The sequence below is a fragment of the Heliangelus exortis genome, chromosome 1, assembly GCF_036169615.1.
Source record: "Heliangelus exortis chromosome 1, bHelExo1.hap1, whole genome shotgun sequence".
NCBI lineage: Eukaryota > Metazoa > Chordata > Aves > Apodiformes > Trochilidae > Heliangelus > Heliangelus exortis.
Genome location: NC_092422.1, coordinates 126,328,215 through 126,354,204, shown reverse-complemented (window position 1 = coordinate 126,354,204; position 25,990 = coordinate 126,328,215). Strand labels below are relative to the sequence as shown.

The 25,990-nt window shown below is 35.8% G+C and overlaps 2 protein-coding genes across 6 annotated transcripts in view; one reads left to right on the top strand and one right to left on the bottom strand.

Moving 5' to 3' along the window:
• Window positions 1–847: 847 nt before the first annotated feature.
• On the top strand, window positions 848–7,584 carry RLIG1 (RNA 5'-phosphate and 3'-OH ligase 1). The gene is made up of 7 exons (XM_071765792.1): window positions 848–999; window positions 2,629–2,746; window positions 3,367–3,462; window positions 4,108–4,224; window positions 4,604–4,798; window positions 5,887–6,056; window positions 6,618–7,584. Exons 1-7 carry the CDS (start codon window positions 910–912, stop codon window positions 6,804–6,806), a joined length of 975 nt encoding a protein of 324 aa, XP_071621893.1. The 5' UTR covers window positions 848–909; the 3' UTR covers window positions 6,807–7,584.
• CEP290 (centrosomal protein 290) overlaps window positions 7,584–25,990 on the bottom strand; it is a 41,938-nt gene continuing 23,531 nt past the window's right edge. For all 5 annotated transcript variants that reach the window (XM_071765743.1, XM_071765753.1, XM_071765771.1 and 2 more), the window contains 23 exons: window positions 25,413–25,868; window positions 24,235–24,399; window positions 23,904–24,011; window positions 23,682–23,816; window positions 22,713–22,979; window positions 21,596–21,703; window positions 20,817–21,016; window positions 19,929–20,142; window positions 19,534–19,671; window positions 19,225–19,446; window positions 18,271–18,387; window positions 17,514–17,659; window positions 16,505–16,660; window positions 15,765–15,888; window positions 14,548–15,189; window positions 13,420–13,554; window positions 13,083–13,169; window positions 11,388–11,546; window positions 10,972–11,094; window positions 10,487–10,650; window positions 9,592–9,695; window positions 8,605–8,711; window positions 7,584–8,377 (listed from right to left, as the gene is read on the bottom strand). In XM_071765743.1, the coding sequence (XP_071621844.1) occupies window positions 8,189–8,377; window positions 8,605–8,711; window positions 9,592–9,695; window positions 10,487–10,650; window positions 10,972–11,094; window positions 11,388–11,546; window positions 13,083–13,169; window positions 13,420–13,554; window positions 14,548–15,189; window positions 15,765–15,888; window positions 16,505–16,660; window positions 17,514–17,659; window positions 18,271–18,387; window positions 19,225–19,446; window positions 19,534–19,671; window positions 19,929–20,142; window positions 20,817–21,016; window positions 21,596–21,703; window positions 22,713–22,979; window positions 23,682–23,816; window positions 23,904–24,011; window positions 24,235–24,399; window positions 25,413–25,868 (4,266 nt within the window). In that variant the 3' untranslated portion in view covers window positions 7,584–8,188. The remainder of the gene's footprint in view (window positions 8,378–8,604; window positions 8,712–9,591; window positions 9,696–10,486; window positions 10,651–10,971; window positions 11,095–11,387; window positions 11,547–13,082; window positions 13,170–13,419; window positions 13,555–14,547; window positions 15,190–15,764; window positions 15,889–16,504; window positions 16,661–17,513; window positions 17,660–18,270; window positions 18,388–19,224; window positions 19,447–19,533; window positions 19,672–19,928; window positions 20,143–20,816; window positions 21,017–21,595; window positions 21,704–22,712; window positions 22,980–23,681; window positions 23,817–23,903; window positions 24,012–24,234; window positions 24,400–25,412; window positions 25,869–25,990) is intronic.

Sequence of the window (25,990 nt, the reverse complement as noted above, 5' to 3'; positions counted from 1 at the left end):
ACTCCAGAGACAATGTACGATGAACTGACTGCAACCTCCACTTCCTACCCCCCTGCACCACTGGATGTAAAGAGATAGGGGGAGATCAGGAGTGAAGTTCAGCCTGGGATGGATGGGTAGGGGGCATTTAGCTTTCATTTCTTATTCCCATACTCAGATTTCATTGGTAATGACTTAATTTCCCTGAGTCAAATCTGTTTTGGTCATGATGGTAATGGCTGAGTTATCTCTCCCTCTTCTTACCTCCTTATCAGGAGCCTTTCATTGTATTTTCTCTCCCCTATCCATCTGAAGAGAACAGATAGAAAAGCTTTGGTGGGCACCTGGCATCCACCCACGGTCAACCAAAACCCCACCACAAGACTCTAAGGCTGCACAAAAAGGTACCCAGGGAGCCTGGGTAACAAGAGACAGTTGTCCTGATGGAGGCAACCTCAGACACAGAGAGGCGTCCACAGCCTGAGGACAGGACATCCATGCCCCAACCCCGGTCGTGTGGCACCCTGAAAAAGCAGCACCGACAGCCTGAGGAAAGGCCAGGCCGGGGAAATCAGGCACCGCCAACGGCGAACGGGGGCGGCGAGCGACCGGGCCACCAGGAGGCCTCCTCAGATGGAGCCGGGCGGCCCTGCCAGCCCGGGAGACGCCGCTGTGGGAAGGGAAGCTGCCCCAGGCCAGCGGCTGGGCTGGCCGGCGGGGAGCGCCTGATCAAACTGCGGCAGGGGGCTGCAGCAGACTGGCGGCCCCGCCCCGCCGTCCCTGGAGCACAGGTGCGTCCCGGAGCCTCTGGAGGGCGTGGCGGGCGGGCGGTGACTCCAATTCCCGTCGCGCACCGTGGATGCGGGGTTGCGCAGGCGTAGTTGCGGCTCAGTTTGGGCCCCCGTCCGGAGCGGGAGGCCGGGTAGGGCTATGCGGCGCCGGGGCGCGGTACAGCGGAAGGTGCCGTGTCTGTTTGTGACCGAGGTGAAGGAGGAGCCGTCGGCCAAGCGGGAGAACCAGGTGGCTGGGGCGAAACGGGGCCGGGCGGGAGACAGAGGGGCCGCACTTCCCGCGGTGGGTCCAGGTCCAGGGGGAGTCTCTGGGCCGCGGGTTGTTGCACAGTGGGGTGGGGCGGGCTGCAGAACTAGCAGCACCGACCTGTCAGGCTCACCGAACCTGGCCCGACCCGGCTGCGTGGGGGAACACCCGAGAGGTGAGGGGTTTCACTATAGATCAGGAGCGAAATGCACGGTAAAGGTTTCCATAAGGTTCCCCTTCTTAAATATGAGGGAAAACGGTGGTTTGGGAGCCCTTTCAGCTCTTTTCCACTCTTCTGCGTTTTTTACTTTTTTTTGGCATCCAGGCGGTCACGCTGATGTGTCTGTGTATGTAAGTGAAGGGAATAGTCAAGACAAGGAATGAGGCCACTCCAACATGACTGCAACATGAGCTTGTGAGAAACCATCCTGCCGACTCACCCATGAGTCTTGTGGGGGAAAAAAAACTTGCTTTTTTTGTTTTGTTTTGTTTTGGGGGGTGTGTGTGTGTTGTTAAAAGAATTTTCTAATGACAGAAAATATAATTTGAAGGTGTAAGATGTGGAATACTTATCAAGGTGAAAGTAAGGGAGCCAAAGGGAAGTTACTTTTCCCGAGGTGTAAGAGGCAGTGTCTGAACAGATTAGGGTGGCACTCATCTGTCTAGCTGTAGATCGCCAGTTTGTGTTTTCTGAGTTTTAGTAGCAGCACACACTGCTGCCTGTCAGCTTCATAGTGAATCTTCATATATACTGTATGTCATGGTTACAAATCTGATTACTAAAATAAAAGACAGTCATGTAATGTAACAAGAGCATGTAGAAGGTGCTCATGTTATGAATTCTGCATTCTGTTTCAAGACTTTTGCAAGACAAGGACTTGCTTTATGTTTTGCTAGAAAAAAGAGACAATGACCAGCTTACCACTCAAAACTGACCAGGGAGAAAGGAGGGAGGGGTGGTGAAACAGAAAAAGATTGGAATTCACACAAAACTGATTGTATGTTTGCAGTGAAATGGTTACAGAAGCCCTAGTTATAGAAATCCTTGCAGAAACTTGGACTAGTTGTGGCTGAATATTTGTGTCAGACCCCTGCATCACTTATGTCTTTGCTGGTTTTAATCCAAACCACTGATGCTAAATATTTAAGAGTGAGATATTTTTCCCACTTTGCATTCCACTGGTCTGTGTGTTGCACTAGCATGATGCAATTGACTTTAATCTCCAAACTGCAAGCTCAAAGCATCCAGTCATGATGACTTTCTATTACCATCGTAATATGGGAAGGCACATCTCATAATTTTGCAGTGTTGGACTAGAACCCTTCTGGATTATGTGCACTATGAAAATACTAATCTAAATACTAATTGAGAATGGAAAAGAGGGAGGGAATTTGCAAGTAAATTGCCTTTGTTTTTTTGTCTTGGAGCTTTCTCCAAGCTGTCATGTCTTGAAGGACCAAGGGTGTATTTGATAGTATTGCAAATAAGTAATGTAATGTGCAATGCTGGACTTGAATAGGCCAGCTCCGAAGAGCAAGAACCTGTATGAGAACAAGTCTTGAAGAGAACATTGCCACAATAAGGGTTTAAAATACCTGTCTTCTTTTCAGCCATTTAAAGTTTTGGCAACTGAAACTATAAATGGAAAGGCGTTAGAGGCAGATATATACAATGCAATTCCTACTGAAAAAGTGGACGGAACCTGCTGTTATGTAACTACCTATAAAGGTAATAAGGAAGATCCATATGCAGATTTCTCATGCTGACTAAAAGCTTTGTTCTACTTAATTCTCACTGTTGTTGTATGATCTATTAGATTCCAGCTATTGGGAATTCAACTCTCTTTATACAACTTGACCACAAAGTCATAGTTACTGTAAACATAGGAGGTGTTTCTATAGCTCTTACAGATTTTACTCTTTAAAATACATTAAGTATGTTTTGAGTGAACACATCAATAAACTATCCCAGTTTTAAAATTTCTTGTTAGTACGTCTTCCCTGCACACTAGGATTTATGTAATAGAGAATGTCTTAAGTTCCTTGGGAAGGATTAAAAGAAGTATGGAGGTTGGGAGGAAATGTGAAGACTGTGCTTCATTGCATTGCTAGGGCTTTTGCCATTACCTGAAGTTGTAAGGAAACTTTGTATTAAGCTAGGCAAGGTTCTACAAACAGATTTTTATATTCATACACCGTAATTTATGAATTTAAATAATGTCTTTTGATATAAACTGTCTCTAGTGACAAATGAGAATTATGTCTTGCCTTTTATGTAGGTGATTTTACTACTGTCCAGAGTATGGTTACATCTCTAAACTGCTGGTTTTATCCCTGTGGAAACTCTAGGGCAACCGTATCTATGGGCCAGGCTGGATCGAAAACCCAACAAACAAGCTGAAAAAAGGTTTAGGAGATTCTTGTATTCATTGGAGGATTGCAAAGGTTAGTGGAGATTTCTTTCCTTCTTTTTTGGCAATGTAAGTTATCCTGTGGGAAAAACAGCTCTAGCCTAACACATGGAATGCAAAGAGATCCAGATACTCTGGATAAGCACTGGATAATTGGGCTGTGATTAATGTGATGAACTTTAACCATTTGAAATGCTGGTAGTCAGTGTCTCAAGCCTGTCAGTGTTTGAGGCTTCTGGACAATGCCCTTAACAACTTGCATTAACTTGTAGTCAGTCCTGAACTGGTCAGGTAGGCAGACTAGATGATAGTTTTGGGTCCCTTCCAAGGAAACTATGCTTATGCTATCCTATCATACTTCTCTAGTTTCTGCTACTATTCTTTCTCTAGTTCTTCTTTCTTCTTGCTCCAGCTTTATGTTTTCTATTTAAGTACCCATTTTTAAATCATAGTCAGTTTTGAACTTTTAAACTACTTAAAGGCTTCTGTCCTTCTTTAAACCCTCTACAATTGTGGACTGGTTCAGTGTGCCAGATGTCAATGCTTGTACAGAGTAACTGGGATTACTGTCTGTAAACCAATGTCTAGATTGATGGTATTTTAATAGTTTCATTGAAAGATGATTAAAATGTAAAATTTGATAACAGTTTGTGAAAACCTGCCACATTTGTATGTCTAGAATTTGTTTGGAACGTTGAAGAGGATTTCAAGCCTGTTCCCAGTACTTGGATTCCAGCAAAGGACATAGAATTCTCTAATGGCAATCCCTTGCCTGATGAAAATGGACATATGCCAGGTACCTATCATACAGCACAGGTTAAAATGGTGGTGGTGGGGGTGGTCCATTTTAAAAGTATATTAGAATTAGTTCCAGAGTTAAAAGTAGTAGTTAACATATTTAGAAAACCAGAATGTCATTCATTCATTATCCAGAAAGGCTTTGTTCTTCTGACACATTGAAAATAATTGCAGTTTGCTTCACATACTTGCAGGGCTTCAGCTGAAGGCATAGTTGACATGTTTGAATTTCTCTGACTTCTTTCTGGTATCTGACATAGTTTTTTCTTGTCACAGCCTGTAGTTAATTGTGTTGGTTTGTTTTTAAATCCATGTACAGTTCTAGTAGGCATGTGATTACTTCAGATACTTTGATAAAATGCAATGCTTTCTCATAGGTTGGGTGCCTGTGGAGAAAAACAGTAAGCAGTATTGCTGGCACTCATGTGTTGTAAGTTATGAGCCTGGAATAGCACTGGTACTGAAACACCATGCTGACCCAGGGCTTCTTGAAATCAGTCCGGTGCCCTTATCAGAAATTTCAGAACAAACATTGGAGCTGATTGGGACTAATATTAATGCAAATCCATATGGTAAGTTTGTATGGCTGTTTGTAAATACTTTTTCTATTTTGTGATATTTTGACTGGAAACTATGTCTTATTCAAAGAAAAGTTTTAAAAAATAAGATAGGAATGTAATGGTTTCAGAAAGCAGAGGAAGGACTAGCTCAAAGAGTACTCCCCCAAAGACACTCACTTCAGAAAGCTGAGTTGTCATGAGACTGTGTCTATAAGCCTTTTTCCATGTGCATGTTCTTCAGGAGTCACTATAAAAATACTTCACTTCAGTCTTTCAGAAAATATTCTGACTGGAATATTATTTTATAAAATACTACTAAAATACTACAATATTTTACAGATTGTTGGTGCTTTGGTGCTTTTTCTTGACTTGACTTGTTTTTCTGATGCTGCTTTAGTCAGTTAAAGTAGAAAATTTTATTCAGCAGCCTTTTTTTTGTTTTTTGAGTCCCTAGAGTTAGTAGTAAGTTGAAATTTTAAAACCATGGCATATTATTAATATTTTAAAAAGGAAATGTAATTTAAGCTAAATTTTCGTTGTGGCTTCTACATTTAAGAGCCTTATTACAAAAAGCAGCTACGTATGAACACAGATGAGTTCTAACTTCTGAGCTTTGCTGCTAAGAACTTGCAAGGATGGGTAGGAAAAATAGTAGTACTTGGTCTCACCATTCTCTCAAAATGTAAAAGAACTGCAACAAAAAATTCTAATAGTTGTATTATTTAATGAAGATTTATGTAGAGCTGCCAGTGAAGAGGCAATGCATTTATTAACAGTCTGGCTTGAGTATTAATCCGTATTCATAAGAAAATATTCCAGATTTTTCAGGAACCAAGATGTTTGTACTATGGATCATGATCTGAAGCGTGAAGACTTTAGGCAGTAGCTTTATCGTTACTGAGGATGTGACCAACAAGGGCAAAAGAGACAACCAAATATCTACCTCTAACTGTTCACTTGAAGCCAGGAAAATGTTTTATCTAATAGAAGTCTATGTTCTGGACTTCAGTGCTTTTAAAATAGCTGTAATAACATAAATGAGGAATATCTTTAGTGATCAAATGTAACTATCAGGAAGATTTTTATTTCTTTCAACATAGGATTAGGAAGCAAGAAGCAGCCTGTACATCTTCTCGTACCACATGGAGCATTTGAAATAAAGAATCCACCTACTCTGAAACAAAATGACATACTGTCTTGGTTTGAAGGCTGCAGTGAGGGTCAAGTTGAAGGAATTGTGTGGCACTGCCATGATGGGTCTTTAATTAAGGTAAATACATAGATGGACATGTGGAAAGCACTATAATAATTCATAATATATGAAGCATTGTGAGGTATTTGCATTTTGTCTTATTTTCCAAATTCTTTAGTAGTAAATATTCTAGCAAATCAAGTGACAGTAGAAGTAATCACGCCAGTAAATCACTACAATGACAACGTATTAAACTTCATTATCTACATTATGCTAATAACTTAGAGTGAGAACATAAGATTTTCTTGTGTCTCTGAATAGAAATCACTCAACATTGTAAAGCTTAATTCCTTTATATAAAAAAATAATTTCTTGTAATGTTGACTTACAGAACAAGTATTGTTAATATGAATGTGATTTTTTTGATCAGTTACCGAGTATGTATTATTTCTGGAGCTGCAGAGGACACCTGGGTTCTGGTTTGCCTTTTGTGCTTTATTACCCATCTTATTCAGATAACTGATTAATCGCTATATGCCCTAAGTCAGGGGATACTAGAGCACCCTTACCTCCTAAGTTGGGAAATGCTGGGCTACTGTATTAAAATCACTAAATTGATCTTATTTCTTTTTATTTTAGCTCCATCGCCATCATCTCGGCTTACGCTGGCCACTTGCAGAGACATACCTGAATTCTCAGCCTGTTGTAATTTCTTTCAATAGAACAAAATATGACTGTGACTTTGAACCAAAGAGTTTATTTCACCATTTTTCAAATTTGGATGGTCAAAGATTTGACAGACTCAAAGACATCAAGTTTAATGATTGAAGTAATTTTTCTCCTTTAAGTTAATTGTTTTATGTGCTACATTCCTCCTAGTTGTGCCCACAAGGGAAGTCTTTACAAATAATCTTCTAGCTTAGGCAGCAGCCTAGGTACAGTGCCATTTTATTTTTTTCTTGATGTCTAGTTCTATATAACAAGAGACCTGATGTCCAGAGCAGAGATCTAGCTCTCAGCATGTTTATTTTCAGTTCTGAAAAATCCTTAACTTCTGAAGCCATTTCTGGAAACTGTTGTAAGTGTATGAATTATGTTGTCTAACACTGGCTGGTTCCAATAGGTAACCTAATGAATACAGTAAGCTGTAAAATTTCCATAGGTTGCTCTTCTATAAATAAAATTATTATTCTATAAATACAAAGACGATTATATGTAGGATTTAATTTTATGATCTATTTGTTTCTTAACAGTAAGGAATGTATTTCAGATGTGACCAGAATTAGTGCTAAAATTTGATACTTTTTTTTTTGAATTTGTAACAGTTCCTTTTTGTGGAAAACTTTTCACTGTATTTAACAGGTAAGCTGAAGCACTATGCTCTTAGTTAAAAACCTAATTAAACTATAACCTACAGATACTTCCACCATTTTGAGACAAAAAGAATAAATAATAGAAAGTCTATTAGTTCTATTTTGGTGTAATTAGTGACAGACATGACTTTGCTTAACAATACACATTTTCAGATTCCATCTCAATTGGGAAACTTCATCAAGGGCATATTAAGTAAGATGGCATATAAATAATAAAGGTGAGACTGGATGAATCATTTGAGTTGGCTTTTATTTTATCTGTGCTATAAAATTATACATCCATCTATATAAAACACACAAAATGAAAAATCATTTCTCTACAAAAAATACCGTTTGTTCGGATGAAACACTAACTTTACTTTCAATTCTTGGTTCTTTACTTTCACTCCATTTTCTGCCTAGAGGCATGTAAGAACAGAGATCCAGCACACTGACCCTGAGTCCGTAGTTAAGAAGTACGATTGCACATGAGAGCAAGAACAAATTACATATTCTTATCAATCTGGGACTTAGCACATTTTAATTGTTTGTCAACTCTTGGAGTAAGTCCAAGGTTTCAGCTTCAGCTGACACTTGTGTATTACCCAAATTGTTGTTCTGAATTGAAATTAATAGTGCAAAGAAGTTGGCAGATGTAGAACTGACTTATTTTTACTTGCGCATATAAATACCATCAGCTGTTGACTAACTCAATTCTGCAATCTTAAGTATGTGCCAAACCACTGTAACTTCATTAGATTTGTATCATTCCAGGATACAAACAGACAAATAATCCACTATTATGTAACTACCCAACAATTTGTTTCTGTATCAATACTGAGGACACTACACAATAGCCTAATCAACAGGAACACTGCCTGGACTATCCACCTGAATGCCATATTCTTCAGAAAGCTGCTTTAATCTATCTTCCAAGATAATATTTTTTTTTACTTCTTCATTGTAGTTATATTTCAGATCCTCAATTTCTTCAAAAATGGAAGGGTCAAAGTTTTCAAGTCCTTTTCTTAGCTTTTTTGTTTCCTCCTATTAAAAAGAATAAAAAAGTATCATCTTTATCAAGAATTTTAAAAATACATGTCAGCAAGAGTTTTGTTTTTTTTTTTTTTAAGAAAACCCATGATTCACTAGTAAAAAAATAGGCTTCATAAGCACAGTGTTTAGAAATTTACTTTGTCATTAAATGTTGGTTTAGAAATTAAACAGCTCATAATTTTGCTCATTAGCTTGCTTAGGACGATCCTTGCACCTACCTTTAATAGCTGGTTTTCCAACTCTGTGGCTTTCAACTGTGTCTGAAGATCAGCTACTTCTGCAATTAACTTGTCATTTTTATCCTTTTCTACAATTTCATTATGTCCTGCAATAATAAAAAATAATAATGAGAATAATAATAATTGGTTATGAAATTTAAGGTAATGAAAAATAAATACATTGATAATCTTGTAATTCTGCTTCTGAAAGCTGAAACATTTGAAGTGTGTAAAACCAGCTACGGACAAGAACAATCAAAAATTCAAGTAATCTGAGCTTTTCTTTAGTTCTTGTACAAATTAGGCTATGGTGTCTGGTTCCAGTGATTGAATGCAATATTGCAATGACTAGTCTATTAGCATACTTTTGAGAATTGTGACATGTACAGTTTCTCAGAGTTAAATTTACAAAACTTGAAAATAACAGTATAGGGATATTGTTAATTACATTCATAATTTCATGAGAGTTAAATTTTTATTTCATTTTACCAGTCACATGGCAATGTGCTGCTCTACAGTATTCTGCTTTTCCCACAGCAGGGGATTGATGCCTGCTGTGTCTTAAATTGTTCACAGGGCTGGTATATGGAATTAGACACTCGTTTTCTGGCATCTTGGAACCCAAGGCTTTTTAAAGGGTAGGCAAGAGGGTTTCCATGACTTACTGATAACTTATAAACAGTCTTTTGAGAGGTGTAAAAAGCAAATGGTGGCATGAAGTACACATTCAAAAGAGAAATGTTGAGAAGGCTCCAGCATATTAGTTCAGAATAATTATGGAGATACTTACTACCACTCGCTATAAAGAGCTTGGTATAGGTACTCAGAAATCCCAAGACTTCACTCTGCTTCATTTTACCCTCCTCTGGCACTACTATAATTCAAGTAATTCTGTAGATTTATTATAATTTTGCTAACACATATTAAATAAAAATAGTTTTAGGCCCAGAATACAAGATCTTTATTTTAGGTATTGAAAATGATTACCAGCTGAAGGACCTTCACTTGTATTTGTGAGTATATGGTGCTTATAATCCTCCACCTGGTGAGCTAGTTGTTGTTTCTCTTTTTCTAATCGATTATTAGTCAATCTGGAATATAAAACAATTTTAGAATATTTTTAAAAAATTACTGAAATATCTTAGGATATAAAATAAGTAACAAAAAAAAAAAAAAATAAAAAAAATCACAGTGGCCATTTCCTAATCATTCTTCTTTCATGTATATTGACCGGGGTATTTAGTTATTTCAAATTAAATTTTCTCCCTTCTACAGATAACAGAATCAACTTTCTGACTGGCATTAGCTTTCAGGGCCTTCAGAACACAAATGAAGAATCTTTAGCTATGCCTACATATCCCAAAAATACCCATGGTTTTTCTAACACAACCTCTGCATGTTCGTAGGGTTAAATACAGATTCAAATGCAGCCAAGCTGGAAAAGGAGGCTGCTGGCTGGCAGTTTTTGTTTCACATTGTCATCACTGTGGTAAGGTATTAAAATACTCTCTATGTTCAGCAAAAATGGCTGCCATAATTCCACAAAGCACATTTGAAGTACATGTAAGCAGCAAGGAACAAAAAATGCTTCCTTTACCAGAACTGTTCAAAAATCTACAGCTGACTGGAAGAAGAGAGGTAAGTAATTGGCTTCTGTATAGAAGCAGCTAAAAAGGCCAACACTTTGGTACCCTAACTCTCCTGATTATCAGAGACCTATATACTGTTTCTATGTACTAATAAAGAATCAGAAAATAAAATACGGGTAATGTAAAACTATCTTCAAAATAAAGAAAAAATCATGAAAATGGAAGTTAATTTGTTTGCTAATATTTAAAGAGGAAGTAACACTTATCTTCCTTACTTCCTTCTCGATTCCTACCTTGTTTCAACGAGAGACTTCCACCTTTTGGTGTCAGCTCTGTCCAGCTGGCTCTCAGCCAAATTTAGCCTCTTAATGGTTTCCTCCAGCTGTACAGTTAACTTCTCATTTAGTATCTCCAAGTTACTCTTTGCTATCCGGAGCTTCTCTCTGCTGTCAGCTTCCTATTATTCAATAAAAACAAAGGTTTATGGAATATTTAACCTCATATGCAGACAGGATTATCTAGAATGATGGTGAGATAGGGTCAGTAGTGATTTAGAGGATAACATTGTGTCCAAGATCATTAGCACTGCAACTCCCAAATTCTGTCTTGGGCTACTCATCTGGATGTCTTCTTTCCACATATAATTAAAAATTCACTCATGAATGCATCACTGCTTAGAAAAGTTTACCTGCTATGTCAACTACTAAAAAACAAAAAAAGGATACTTGCCACAACTAGAAACTAATGGAAATAAAAGGATGCATTATAATGATGATACCTTTTTAAGTTCTTTATGAAGCCTCGCATTTTCAGTAATGAGTTTTTCCATTCCTTTGGTTTTAGATTCGTAACGCAAACTCATCTGCCCCTCCAGATGAAGTTTCATTTTTTCCATTTCGGACTAGAACAGTTTGTTAAAACACATATACATTGCTTAGTAGAAAATTTCAGGTTTCTGCATAGTTACCTAGCACAATGAACATAGCATTTCATCACATTTCTAGATTTATTCTTAAGGTACAGAATACCTTTGCATAAATCATGCAGTATGTTATCCTGAGGGAAATTCTGCTTTTGTGTTCTCCATGTTTAAAACACTTTTGTGCCAATCAGTGTTGACAACACACTCACTGATCCATTTTCTGACAAGCTTGCACATAGACTGCTACCTAGTTATTGGAGATAAATCAGTACCTTTAGCTTCTCATTTTCCTGTTCAAGTAATTTCTCATTAGAAACCGCAGCTCGAGCTTTTTTGAGATCTTCATTTTCTCGCTGCACTCTCTCCACAACCTTTTTCATCAAACCAATTGTTTTTTCCAATTCTGGGACTGTCTTCCCACTTCTACCAGCCTATAGAGAAGGAAGAAAAAAAAGTAAGAGGAAATAAACACTTCATATTATCATTCCGAGGTACACCAAATTTTACCTTATCATTTATTTTCCCATTACTATTTATATTTATTAAAAACTGTTATATTTGGGTGTGACTCGAACCCTAAAGTTTCTTGCAGACTTAGCTTCCCAAAATTATATACTCACCCCCAAATTCAATGTATCAGCTCCTTCATCTTCCGTTACCCAAGAAAGTTGCAGTAAGTCTCAAAATCTGCTGTAGTGTATGAACTAAACTGAAATACTAGGAAAATAATTCGAAGTACTACTACTCCCTGATCTAACAGACCATACAATTATTGCTTTAATGTTAACGGGGGAGGAAAGAGGGGATGGAGTAGGAAGAATGCTGGGAGCTTGAGGGAGAAAAAAAGGGCCCTTTTTTAGCAACTATAATTTGGCTGCATTAAAATGATGGAAGGTATGTATTTTAAAGCCTGAGTAAATCTTCTCCCTTTCCCAAGGCATATAGTCTCACAGCATGATGAATAAATAAATACACGTGAAAAAAGCTTGTAATTTGTCTATTCTTCTTTCACCACATTCATTTATGAGGTAGAAAATATGTTAAAGCATGTTCAAATGCATTTAGTTTTCTCATCATCTTTGTAGTAACTCTTTTCCTCAATAATTATTAAGATGATGCTGGTTTTAGTACTGTACCCATTGAGTGCTTCCTTTTCTTTATACAGAGGTAAGGAGCACAGTACAGTGGAAAATAAGTAAGGTTTTATTCCCTGGAGCCCTACATAAACCTATATAGCAACCAAGTTTTGGAAGTAAAAATTACTTAAGTATTTTTTTCTCTAAAAAGAATGGAGGGATTAGGAGGCTTATGTTGGTACACAGCAGATTTCAAGAAAAACCTCTGTCAGATCTTGATGCCTGAAAATGGAGAAAGATTAAAAATCTGGTACCTCCTCAGTAGCTTTGCATGAAACAGTTTTATAAACTGAATTTCCTTATACAAAACCTACTATCTCTTAAGAGATAGGCAGATACACATGCTGTCCATGCAAGGTACAAGTAAAAGAAGGTGAAATACACAATCTTTTCCAGGAACCTAGAAGTAGCACTTAATTCTCCTTAAAGAGCTAGAAAGGCACTCAAGAACATTTATTATATCAACTTCCTTTAAAAGGTCACACAAAGAGTTTGACAGATTAATGGCAAGACAGATACTGGGCACTGTTGAAGCCTTTTCTTTCCTGTAATTTCTGAAATACTGCTCAAAGTAGCTGACAGTAGCTAGGTTAAAATTTAATTGTCATCTTGCAAAGCACAACAAACAAAAGACCTTTACTAACAACTTACACTGTCTAATATCTGCATCAAATCAAACTCTTTTAAATCATAAAGCTTTAACTTTATTAAGCATTTATATAAATATATTAATATAATTTCCATTTTCATATAGTTTGTCATGTAGCTTTAATAAAATACTGGTTTTGATTATTATTTGATTATACTGAAAAATTGTGTTACAGTACTCACCTCTCCAATGGTGCCAAGCTTTCGTTCAAGAGCTGCTTTGTCTTTTTTGAGAAGTTCACACATCTCTTTAAGGTCACCTACTTGATCCTGAAATCCATAGTAACAAGGAAATTATTTAGATTTCAAAGAGGTGAACAACAGCAAAAATTACAGTTAGTTTACTCTGAAAAGAGAAAGCAACTTCCCATTGCAATGATATTTTCATAATTTCTGCCAACCATTAGACCTTCTTATCATCCATAAAAACATTAAAAACTTGCAGTATGTACAGAAATTATTTTTAAGCAATCCACTAATATGTAAAGGGGACTAAATGGTACAGATAGAAAGATGTTACCTTTAGTCTTGGCAAATCTTTATTGGCCTGCTCTAGTTGGAACCTTAGCTCAATGTTTTCAGATGACAATCTTAAATTTTCCTTTAAAATCTCTTGTTCCCTTTGATATTGCTCATCTGACCCTATTCCTGATGTCTTGAGAAAACAGAGAAAAAACTGTTAGTACATTATTTGTTGTATCAGTCCTAGCTGATAAAAGAGCAACTGAGAACTGGTATTTTTCACAGAAATAAAGTAGATGTCAGAACTATCATCACTGTTTTGATCTAATCTACTCTAACTTGAACTACTTCTCTTAGATTTCTCAATATGCTTAGTTAACCTTTTAAGGGAAGTTTAAAAACCAGTAATTTTTTTTTTCAAATCAAAATTAACTCTCAAATTGTATAGAAATAAATCTCACAGTCTAAAAGGAAAAGTATATTAAGCAGTGACACCTAAGGATACAATCTGATATGTTTATTAAATAGTATATATAGCATAAGGAATTTCACTGAAATCGTATTTTAGAACAAGACACAAAAACCAGTAAATAGCTCTAGTTCTTAAGTTTGTTAGTTCCTGTAATCCTAATTATTAATCCATGGAGGATAGTAATTTCTATTACATAAAGAATACTTATGCTTTATACATACCTTATATTACCAATTCCAATTATAAGTATATGGTAAATCATAATTCCTGAGTAGTAAAGACTAAAGCCTTTGGATGATAGAATAAGCAGCAGTTTTTACTTAGGTAATTATGGAACCAATCATATGATCCATTAATTCACCACTAATGATGATAGAAATAAAGTATTTGCTCAATAAAGTATATTTTTTTCTTAGTATAAGTAACACATCATTAAGTCTCTTAAAGGATGAATGTTATCAACTAGCTGCACGTATCATTATGATTATTTGTAAACTTTCTGGATCAAAACTTTAGAATTGACAGTAGCTTAGATGTGAGCTGACATGCATGCCTATCATGAAATTGAAAGGCTTGGGTTTTGGACCACTTGGTGACTACTTCAATATTCCTGCAGACGATACAGAGGAAACTACTCCATTATCAAGATCAAACTACTCTATTTCTACGTCACTTATACGGATGAAATGCTAGAGATTTGCTATGGTATCAAACCTCGGGCATTTCACAAAATTCTGGGCTTGTTTCAACCCCCTCTGTGCCACTTTTATGTTTATCCTCTTCAGTGTGTTGATTCATTTCATTATTCGCATTTATTTTTTCTGCTTCATCATAATTAGCTTGATCAGAAGGTTCCCCTGAATCAGACTGATTGCAGCTCATTCTGTTAGTACAAGGCTCTTCTACACTTTCTTCTTGATCAATATTTGATTGCTTGACTATTTCTTGTTTCCTCTTCTCTTCTTCAAATTCCTCATTAAACTTTCCATTTTCAGCTTGGGTTATGTTTTCTTCCTTTTCACTGCAGTTCTCTTCATCAGCTTCAGCACTGTTTTGCTTTTCCAATCCATCCCTAGATACATCAGCATCTTTGCATTTCTCAGCATCTTCAGAATGCTGTTCATGAGCCACTTCTGTGCTTCCAACTGCAGGAGCCTCATGGCCTTCCTTATGCATGGTGCATGCTTGCACATCTGCTTCCCCATCTATTTCATTGCCATCTGTAATGCTATAATTACTCTTATGTTTTATTTCATTCCTGCTTGAAATAGATTTCTTTTGAAGGTAATTCAAATACTTTTGTTTACTGATACTGATAGGAACAGACTTGGTCAGTTCAGTTTGGTCACATGTACTCTGATTCAAGTTGAAGATAGAAGGGAGCATGAAAGAAAAGCAGAAGACAGTAAAACAAACCAGGAAATAAAGAACCTAGATTGTACTGCTAAGTCTGTTTCTTGAAAGACGAAGATAACCCAGTAATGCAATATTTGCAATACAATAAACCTTTTAAGAATCGAAACATAAGAAAAACACCTAATGTAGCATATGAAAAACACCTAATGTAACTGAAATGAAGCTCAGTATTTCCCCCCAAACTCTCTGTATGCCAAATTTTCAATCATGGAATATAAAATTAGTCTCTCAGTTGCAGACTTGTATTTAAAAATACGTATCCCTTATTTCTCCACATATACTAGGATGCTGAATATTTCAGCATCTATCTGTAGGAAAAAAGAAACTTAAGTTTTCCAGTTTTTTTATTATTTTACTGTGGGTTTTTTTAAACACTAAAAGCTGAGCACCTCTTACCCTGTTCAAGACATCTGTGATAAAGCAAGCTAAGTGACACAGAATATCAAATGGAGAACCAGTATTTTTGTTAAGCAGGTAAGATTCCATCAGGTAACATGGTTATATTATAAACTTACCAAGGGTCTAGAATATGTCTCTCTTGAGTCTTGTCTCTGCAATGCATGAAGCTTTTCCTGGAGGTATTGATTTTTGAAATGTAATTCTTCTACAACAGAATCTCGTGGGATTGCTTGCTGTGTTCTACATTAAAAAAATGAATCAAGCCAAAAAACCCCAAATGGCTATTAATGCAGAAAAACATGATTAAGATAAAAAAAAAACCCACAAAACATGAACGTCTGGATTACTAGACTGGATTTTTTAGTATTACTGGGGTGGTTATCCTAAACCAGTGTTACCCATATACACTATTTTAACTAGTCCCCATGAATCAAAAGTACCTGCTTAAGCAAAAGTAATCTGCTTTTTTGAGATGTCTAAAGCTTCTACTACTCAGATACAGTATCACAGATACTGTGATAAAATTACCATACACTCCCCAAATGCAATTTAGCAGTTCCAGAAACTCTGAACTGTTCACCAATCTAAATTGCAATTATAATTTTACACATTAGAAGACACATCCTTTTCATAGCTTTTTAGATAAATGAAAGAGTGCTATATATTCTCTGAACATGCAAAATTACTTCTAAGTAGCTTTAAATTTGCTCTTCAGACTCAAAGAAGGATTTTTGAAATCCCTGTCTCTTTTTTTCCTTACTGAATCTGTTGGCCTAATAGATAGACTATCACTTTCCACATTTTTTTCTCATTTAGATTTGTAGTTTTTTAAAGATTCTTTTAAAATGCCTCTCACCTCATGTGAGCAACTTCATTTTCTAATTCTAGATTCCGTTTTCTTAGTTCTTCAAGTTCTTTTTCAATCTCTAAGGCTCTCAGACCAACAACATGGTCAACAGTGACGCCAGTAGTTTTCAGCTTCTTCTGTAGAGAAATTTTCTCCTTTTCAGTCCTGAAACATCCAGCAAATTTATATTCAAAACTTTAGCTGCTAACTTGCTTTAAAGAAAGTTTTCTTAAAGAAACCACATCTGCAATTTCTTTGCTGACTGAACCATTACCCCCTTTCCTGCTTAATACGGTCACCTTATAAAAAATTGGAGAAAATATTGAAAAAATATTGGAAAAATATTGAACCTTAAGTCAGTATCATGCATGTCATAAACCACTTGCTGGTCTTGCTATTGTTTTATGTGAAATTCATGCAATACTTGCTAAGACTAAATGCCATTTTGAAGCAGTTTCCAACCACAATCTAACAACAGCTACCATCACCGCTACAGTTTCCTTTCTCTTCTGCATCTTTTATCAGTAAAGCCCTGGCATTACTGTACTGAAGTAAATGTAACTTTTGCAGCTGGTTTGGGCATGTGTATTTTTTTAAAGGCTTCCATCTCACAATCCTACGACAGTCAGTAGTGCAGTAGGACTATAAGTAAAAAACAGGGGTAGCAAGCTGATTAAGTAACATGGCTGTGAGAAACAGCCCATCTTCATAAAGCTGTTACTTGTTTGATGGGAATACCAGAATGCTATTTACAAGAAGCATAAATAAAGGGCTTAAATTAGTTTTATTCAGAAACAGTTTCTTCTAGTAAATGTTGTTGTCTTATAGAAAGGAAAGGAAAGATAGTAGAGGAGTAGCCTACTTCTTGAAAATGACCTAACCCTTTTAATTTTCAATAGCAATGGCAAATTCTAGACATCAGTAATTAATTAATAATCTTGTAATTACCATCTGACAAATATATTTGGATTTCCCTTATGCCATCATTTGGTAGTGGAATCTGAAAAAACCAACTCACCTGGTATAAGCTTCTTTCAATGTACTCAACTGTTTGGCTAAAGCATCTGCTTCTTTTTCCTTTTCCCTTAGTTTGTTCCGCAATCCTTCCATTCTGATTTGCCCTTTTTTACCTTCTTCCCATCTAATTATTTCCTCCTTGGAAGTCTGTGAAGCATATAAACAAATTACGTATTTCTTTTGGAATTTTTTTCTTAAAGCAAAATTAGCAAACACGGTAGAAAATGAAGAAGGATACCAATTTAAAACATGAAGCCATAGCAGGCATGTATTATTTACCTTATTTACTAGAAGGCAAATAGCAGGCCCTTCTGGAAACCTTAAGTATGCTGCAGTGACTGGTGTATAAAGCCAATGCAGTTTATTGCTACTACAAAGTTCTTCCTTATCTTTTACTACTAACTTTTTTTTAAAAAGGTGTGATTTTTATGAAGTTAGAGGTGTTAGTGCAGCGTATTTGTTTACTTCAAAATTCACATTAATAAAGAAGACAGATTAAAGAAAAAAAATTATTTTTCTATGTCAGTTTACAGCAGATCAGTCTTCTGCAGCTCACCAGGCATTTATAGACCCCTACTGCACAGCTGTACAATTGGTTATGTTAGTTTATGTTTCCCTATGAGAAACAGATCTTCACTTAAAATTACAATGCACTAACTCTGAATTATACGTTGCTTTTTCAGAGGCAAGGGGGAGAGCAGAACTGCCTAGACCTAGGCTGATAACATCGTTCCAAGCCATGATCTAAGTACACGTACCTTGACTTCTCTCACACCTTTTTTTTCTGTTTCTTCACACTTCTTCTCAAGTTCACTTTCCAATTTTTTAATTTTTTTCTGAAGTGCATCTATTAGATTTTGCTCATCAACTTTGCTCTGAAAAATTACAAACTTTTACAAACTTTGAAGTTTAATGACCACTACTTAAGTATTTTTCTCCATGAAAAGAATTACTTTAATTCGAACTGGCATTATTAGTCTACAACCTAAATAACCTTTTAAAAATTATCTTTAGATTATTAAAGCATTGAAATATAACATTCTAAACTGAATAATTATCAGCAGCAATTAGACAAATTTAAAAAATGTTTAGAAAATTCCACTCTAAATCCTTTCATTTTCTTCTGAAAGGTGAAATTAGGACCCCCAGGAAGACCACAGAAATCACAGCGTGAGGGGCTGGAAGGGACCTCAAGAGATCACTGAGTCCAAACCCCCTGCCAGAGCAGGACCACCCAGTGCAGGTCACAGAGGAATAGGTCCAGGTGGGTTTTGAATGTCTCTAGAGAAGGAGAATCCACAACCTCATCGGGCAGCCTGTGCCAGTGCTCTGTCACCCTCACCATGAAAAAGCTGCTTCTTATGTTTACACAGAACCTCCTCTGCTCCCACTTGCATCCTTGCTCTATCCTTGGTCATCAAAATTCCATTTTTCTAAGCAGCTTTGAAAGCAGTAATCCAACTCCTCAGAGTCTTTCAAACGTATTTCAAGAAGCAACTATTTTTTCAGTCCCTTTCTTTCATTTGAGGTATGCTTCTAACAGCTTAAAACAAATAGCTCACATTTATGCTCAGCTGATGAGCAAACATAAATTTTTAAATCAAGTATATATCTCAATGCCTTCCAAATGTACTTAATCTTTCCACCCAAACCCAACATATCTACACAGAAACTTGACCGAGACTGAATATGTTTTTTAAAGCGACTTTTACCTGAATGCTATTGCTTAGCCTCCTAATCCGTTTCTTCAGTTCTTCATTTTCTTTTTCTAGTTCATTTTTTTCTCTCAACATTTTAGCAAATGCTTTTTGTTTCTTCTGAAGTTCTTGGTTCAACTCATCCCTTTCATCAGACAAAGAACTTTCCCTGGTTTTACTTATTTTAAGATTATCTGTAAGTTTTGTAATCTGATTATTTAATTCCTCTATCTCTGCCTAGAAGAAAAAAAAAAAAACATCAAACCCCCAAACCAGGATTATCAACAATACAGCAATCCAGTCACTGTATTAGCTAATACTCACATTAAGCCCCCTTGTTTCTCTGTCAACAATCTCCTGGACGTTCATGTATGCCTCTTTTTGTGATGCAGCAGCAATTATCTGCTGTTCAGCATTGGCCGTCATTTCTGCTCGCAGTTCCAGAAGTGCTTTACTCAAAGCCTGAAAATAATAAATTCAAATTCTTTTAAGTGAAGGAGCTGCTAATATGAACATTACAAACCAAGAAAAAGCAATTTATATTTACTCTTTTATATTATGCAATTATAGTCTACCTCCTGATGTACTATACATAGAATTCTAAATAATTCTATGCAACACTAAACAATTAAGCAGTTAAGCAACAATTAAGCAGCAATTAAGCAATTAAGCAACACTAAACAATTATGTGACAAAGGGATTAATTTTTGTTGACTAACTTTTTGCTGCTTCTCTTTTATGGCTAACTGGCTCTTCAGCTGTTCCACCAAGTTTTTCAGGGTTGCTGTGGGTGCTCTATTATTTGCTTCTTTTTGGACCTCTAGTTCAGTTTTTACATTTGCTAATTCCTTCTCCATCTGAGATAACATATTTCTCAGTTCATTTGCTTCTTCCTTTAGTTGTTCCTTATCAGTTGTGTGCTTTTCCTGGAGCCTAATAAAAAAAAAAAGCATTGATACAGTACACTGCAATAATCAAGTTAGCAAACTTCAAATAAATAGCAAATGTCACAATTTTATTTTTTTATTATTTTTACAGCACATGATGCATAGATTTAGAAACAGCAAAACAAAGACTGACTCAGCAAGGAAGACCTGAATTTAATATAAAAAATTACTCAAGATCAGAAAAATTATATTAGTGCATTGTTCATTCTAACTCCTGGTCCTAAAAGCATAACTCTTTCCTCTTTCTAAATAGAGGTTAAATTTTCTTGAGTTTAAACCTGTTAGGCAGCAAGCTCAAAAGGATGTACCATGAGAAAAAAAATAACACAAAGCATAAATCTGCAAGTACCACAGTATCTTAAAGAAAACTCTCAAACCAAGAACTCCTAGAATACTTTCTTTTTCTCTGAATAGCACAAAGATAACAACTGAAAAGCATTTTTTTTGAAGACAGTTTTTCAATAGTAGCTCTGATAAGGGCTATGAATTAAAAATAATTTACAATTACCAACAATAAAAAGTCTTTTGAGTTATTTTTTTCAGCTAAATCTTAAATTCAGCAAAAACATGTTAAGTTTGGTAGACAAGTGTTGTAGCAGCAATACCTAATTGACTTGATCCAGTTCAACAGTGACTTTTGTCAACAATCTAAAAACTTACTGGGTTCTGACAGCCTCAAACTCTTTGATTTTCATTAAAGTAATTTCTTTTTGTTTCTCCAATTCAGATGATGTTTTCTTTAATTTTTCAACAAGCGAAGCAAGAGAATTATCCTGTTCTGCCACAGTTTGCTCCATTTCAGCTATGCGGAGAAAGTAATTGTTGTTGGAAAGTGGTAACGAAGTCTTTTTCATTAACTCCTGTAAAACAGAACAAATGCATGTGATAAATACTTTAAGCTTTAAATCAAACATAAGCATTAGCTGTGCATTTGAAACTCAATCCTTTATATAACCAGGCATTAATATCTAACATATTTATTGACTGAGGTGTGTTTCTTTCGTCCACAGAGAAAGCAATCACACAGGTTTGCAAAGAGCTTTGTGCCTCCAATGATCAGCAGATAACCAGCTAGATACAGGTTTCACTTTATGATAAAGTGTCAAGAGGTAGTTTATAATGAAGTAGGTTAGTTTAACATAACTACAGGTTGAATGAAAAGAACAGAAAACAAAATACAACTCTCCCTCCCCTGGAAGTCTCCATAAATCACCATGATTTGAAAAATGTTCATATATATTGAGGTGGTAACCCATTTTTTACATTTGACTTCTAATCCATCTCTTGCAAATTCTTTCCCAAACAATGGAATTCTGTATCAACCACCCTTTTATTTTTCCTGGGTTTATTACTTTGTTTTGACTGCAGAACTGTTCTTTTAAGCAACAATTTTAGAAATGCAGGAACAATTTCACTAATCCCACAAAAACGTAACTCACCAAAGCAGTCTCTTTGAATTTATTAAGGGACTTGTCAGTATGCAGACTTAACTTCTGGTGTAAAACTCTAAGGTCTTCTTCATGCTTCTTTGCTATTTCCTCTTGCTCCTATTAGATCAAAATAAAATGTAACTCTACTGATGCACACTATTCCAAAAAGTCATAAAACTACAGTACCTTAACTTGTTGATTGCTCACTCACTGCACAGTTTTGCTCCCCCAGTCTTCCTCCAATTCTGACAGTTTTATAAATTCTTCTCTTCTTGCTATAATCAATGATTTATTCTTTTTCCTTTTAAACGCTATTGGAAAATAGAAGCTAATATTTCAATTTTAATCTGTGCAGCAAGTAGTGTGTTGCAGTGGAACAGAAGCTGGAGAGCAAAGCAGCTGATACTGGTCCACACCAAGTATGACAATCAATATGGATAGTGATGTCCATACCATGTACTTTTCAGGTCTGTTTACTTCAGACTGAACTGTGATCCCATGGATTGCATACTGGCTAGCAGACAGATTTTGTCTGCTTCTTCTGATTTAGTTCCAAAAAAAAAAAACCCAACCCAAACCCCAACTTGATTTCTATCGGAAGAAATCGCTACATATGTTAAATTAACCAAAGACATCTGGTTCGTCAAAGCGAAGATGACAGGAAATCTGCTTTGGAAATGTGCTCCTGATCCAAACACACTTACATCTAGGCTTTAAAATATGCTTTAAGGGTCTAAAGTTTGCTTAAATAATATAAACTATGCTTAGATACACTGTTCACCCCTTAATATGATTTAATTTAAAACGTTTTAAGGATTTTATATCCAAAAAATGCATAGTTTATGTCCGTTCTTTCCCAAACCTTTCAAGTTTGCTACAAGATGCAATCCAGAGATCATTGTTGCAAGTACTGGAAAATTCTATATAAATATACGATATACTGAGGCCAATACTCACAGCAGAGGTTAAAAAATTCTACTTCAACTTCCCATATAAAAAATTCCTAATTGTCATTGTTCTGATACCTCCGAAGTCAGAACTTGTTTAATATTTCACTATCAATGAAATAAAGAGTCAACAAAATCAACATAAAAATAGAAAAAATTTTATACAAAAGTTTAACTACCTCTCTTGCTTTAGCAAGCAAGTGTTGGTATTTTTTTAACACCTCCTCCTTTTGATTTAATCTTGCTTGCATATTTGTAATGGTTTGATGAGCAATTTTTATGGCATGATGGTGCTCTCGATCATCTTCTTGTTTGCCTATTTCAGCCATGATTTTCTCTCTTTCTGATGTTGCAGGTAGTTGAAGTCTTAGTTCATTTATAACTCTGTCTCTTGATAAAACATTTTGTTCAGCTTCCCACAGAGCAGCTTCCCTTTCTTTTAATTTCTACAATGAAAAACAATTGTTGCATTTCCAGAATTCAAACATTGCAAAAAGATCTTTTTTCTTGAAAGACATACCTGAAATGTTTGTCTAAATTGACTTATAAACACAAAATGTCTTGCATTCAGTTATAGCCATATAGGATTACTAATAGAAAAAAAATATCCCAGTATATCCCTATGGTGTTTTTATGTATTATTTACTTGACATAAGACACTTAAGAAACTCATTTTCTGCTACTAATTTAAGATGGTGGTTTTCAAATCTCTAAGAACCACAAAGTATCTTCTGTAACAGACATTCGATTTAGAAACCCAAGATACAAGGTTTTTGCTATACTACTTTTGTACTTTCTTAATGTTACACTGTATTGTTACACTGTTTTTAACATTACAGTGTAATATTACGCTGTACTTAAGTAGCTACACTCAACTGAATTTTGTACAGCAAGATCACCTCACTCCACTACATGAACATTCTAAAATATTCAAATATTTTCTCCTGTACTTTCTTCCAAATGAAGAATATTTCACTTTATTCATGGTATGACTATTTCATTTACTCTTTCTCTGTATTTAATACCTCTAAGGAACAGGACACATTTGAGAGACATTTCTAAAGGGGTATGTACTATATTAAAAAAATGTAAAGGGCTCAGAAATACAAACCTTATACCTTCTTACAATAATCTGTGCATTTTATTACCTCCTCCAGGGATTTACAGGTTGCCCTGGTTTCCAGGATTGTTTGAACATGCTCCTGGTTCTTTCTCAAAGCGAATTCAAGTTGTTGTGGGAGTGGCAAACTAGGGTCTGGAGCTGATCCTGTAGCCTCTTCTAACTGCATAGAAAGATTAACATTCATGTAAGCTGACAGTTCTGAAAAATGTACTTATGAATCTATTTTTAGTTAATTCAGTGCATGTACCTTTGGAGCTGTACTAAGTTTTTCATTTTGTTGACGATCATACAGGTCTAATTGGCGCTGTAGTTCTACTTCCCTTTGGTCCCAAGCTATTTGCCTCTCTTCGTGAAACTGTAACAGATGTTTGATAAAGGTGTTTTATTTATTGAAGGCAATGGAAATTTTATAACCAGCTTAGAAAAAAAAAAGATACCAAAATGTGAAATACTTCAATGTGTTATGAAAGTCATTTGGGAACCAAGATACAAACATCTATGTTAAAAACATACGAGGAAGAATCACTTAGTGAAATAAGGAATAGGCAGTTTTTCTAAAAGCATCCAGAACTACATACCTTTCTCTGCTGTACAACTTCTTCTTCCAGATTACTGATTGTACATTCATATTCAGTAATCATATTACGCATATACTTCACCTCTTCCTTTTGCTTGACTAACTCTCGATTGAGTTTAAGTTCCTGCAGATGGAGTTCTTGCATCTTCATATGCCATTCAATTACCTAATAAATAATGATACACAGAATTCTTTCACCAAGCCTTTTACAGGCCAGCTAGATGCAGCTACACTCTTTAAGGCGGTGCGGCAGTTCATCTAACTGGTTATCCAACTTGTTCTGCTTTTTTTAGATTTTTCACTTATTTTCAGTGAGGATGCAAGGCAAGAGTATCAAACTGCAAAAGGAGTAACTGAAAAGTGCAACATAAAATTGGAGAGGCAACAGGTTTCCTCTAAGCTAACAGAAGTGCATGGCAAATAATTTTCAAATGACCTAACTAGGCTACACTCTAAGCATCTGTCTAGACTGAACAAAAAAAGGATGCAAGAAGTTTGGTTGACTTTTCTGAAACATTAACATATTTTCAAGACCATTAAAACCCATATATATATTCAAAAAGGTGCGTATACCAATAACAGACACCTTTAGTAATGGCAGATACAACCATGTTGTATAATAAACAGTATTCAGGAAGAAAAATGAAAAAGCCTTATTCAAATTCCAAGGCAATATTGTTTACAATAGCAAAATACGATTCAGTAGAATTATATAAGTATAATAACATTTCTGACCATGCTGCCTAAATTATGGCCCCTGGATTTATTTAAAAAGTCATGGAGTTCTAGTGAAGATTTCAATACGAGCTCATGGAACAGAACATCAGAGTGCTAATCTGTGTTTTAATTGCTTTAATTGCCAATTAAATTAAATTCATAATCTAATCCATTTTAACATAACTGAATTCATAGTTAGCCTCTGCTTCCTACGCCACTTAATTAGGAACAAAGGAAAATTAGTAAATCTGACTGCACTGACTTTTACAGGACAAGTAACTAATCATATATTGCTTTTTTTAAAATAGGAAAAAAAAAGATAGCTGTCACATTCTAACAAAATGTATTTTGAAGTCATTAAGTTCTCTATTAAAACAGACGTTTGAGGAACAAGGTGAACTGAAATGTAATTTAAATGCAGATCAGATGAACAAAGCTATTAAAAGTTGTAAAATAGCAAACCTTTTGAGCTCCCCTTGTGTCCTTCAATGCACTTATTAGTTCTTCTAAACTTTTCAGTTTTAACTCCATCTCTAATGCTCTGTTTTCTGCATTTCGACGCTCCTGCTGCGCATGCTGAACTTCTTCCAGGATCTTCAGTTTGTCATTCTGTAGCTGAATCATTGTTTTAGAGAATTTTTCTTGCTGTGCTAAAGGCAAAGCACCACTAAATTGCTGCCGCAGAGACTGGACTGTCTGTTGTAGATGTTTGGCTCTATTTCTTCCTTCCAGTCGGGCAAAATATAAGGCTTGCTCTTTCTCATCAAGCTTCTGCTCTAAACGTAGATTCTGGATTTCCACCTTCTGTAGTTTCAATTTAAGTGTCTCCAATTTCCCTACAGCAACAGATTCACTGCCTTGAAGGGCCATGATATGTTGGTGCAGTTTTGCAATAACTGCTTTTTCATCTGACTGTGCCTAACAAAAAATATAAAGAACAGTTATTTTTCATTTTTAATATGTTTAATGCAGTATATACGTAACCATAAGAAGCTTTTTTTTTGTATTTTGTATGCTGCATGTATTTTACTCCAGAGATA

Excerpts from the sequence above, each read along its gene's own strand:
- RLIG1 (XM_071765792.1), top strand. The coding sequence starts at position 910 with ATGCGGCGCCGGGGCGCGGTACAGCGGAAGGTGCCGTGTCTGTTTGTG. Across the intron at positions 3,463-4,107 it reads TTCATTGGAGGATTGCAAAG|AATTTGTTTGGAACGTTGAA; the intron begins GTTAGTGGAGAT and ends TTGTATGTCTAG. Across the intron at positions 4,225-4,603 it reads TGAAAATGGACATATGCCAG|GTTGGGTGCCTGTGGAGAAA; the intron begins GTACCTATCATA and ends GCTTTCTCATAG.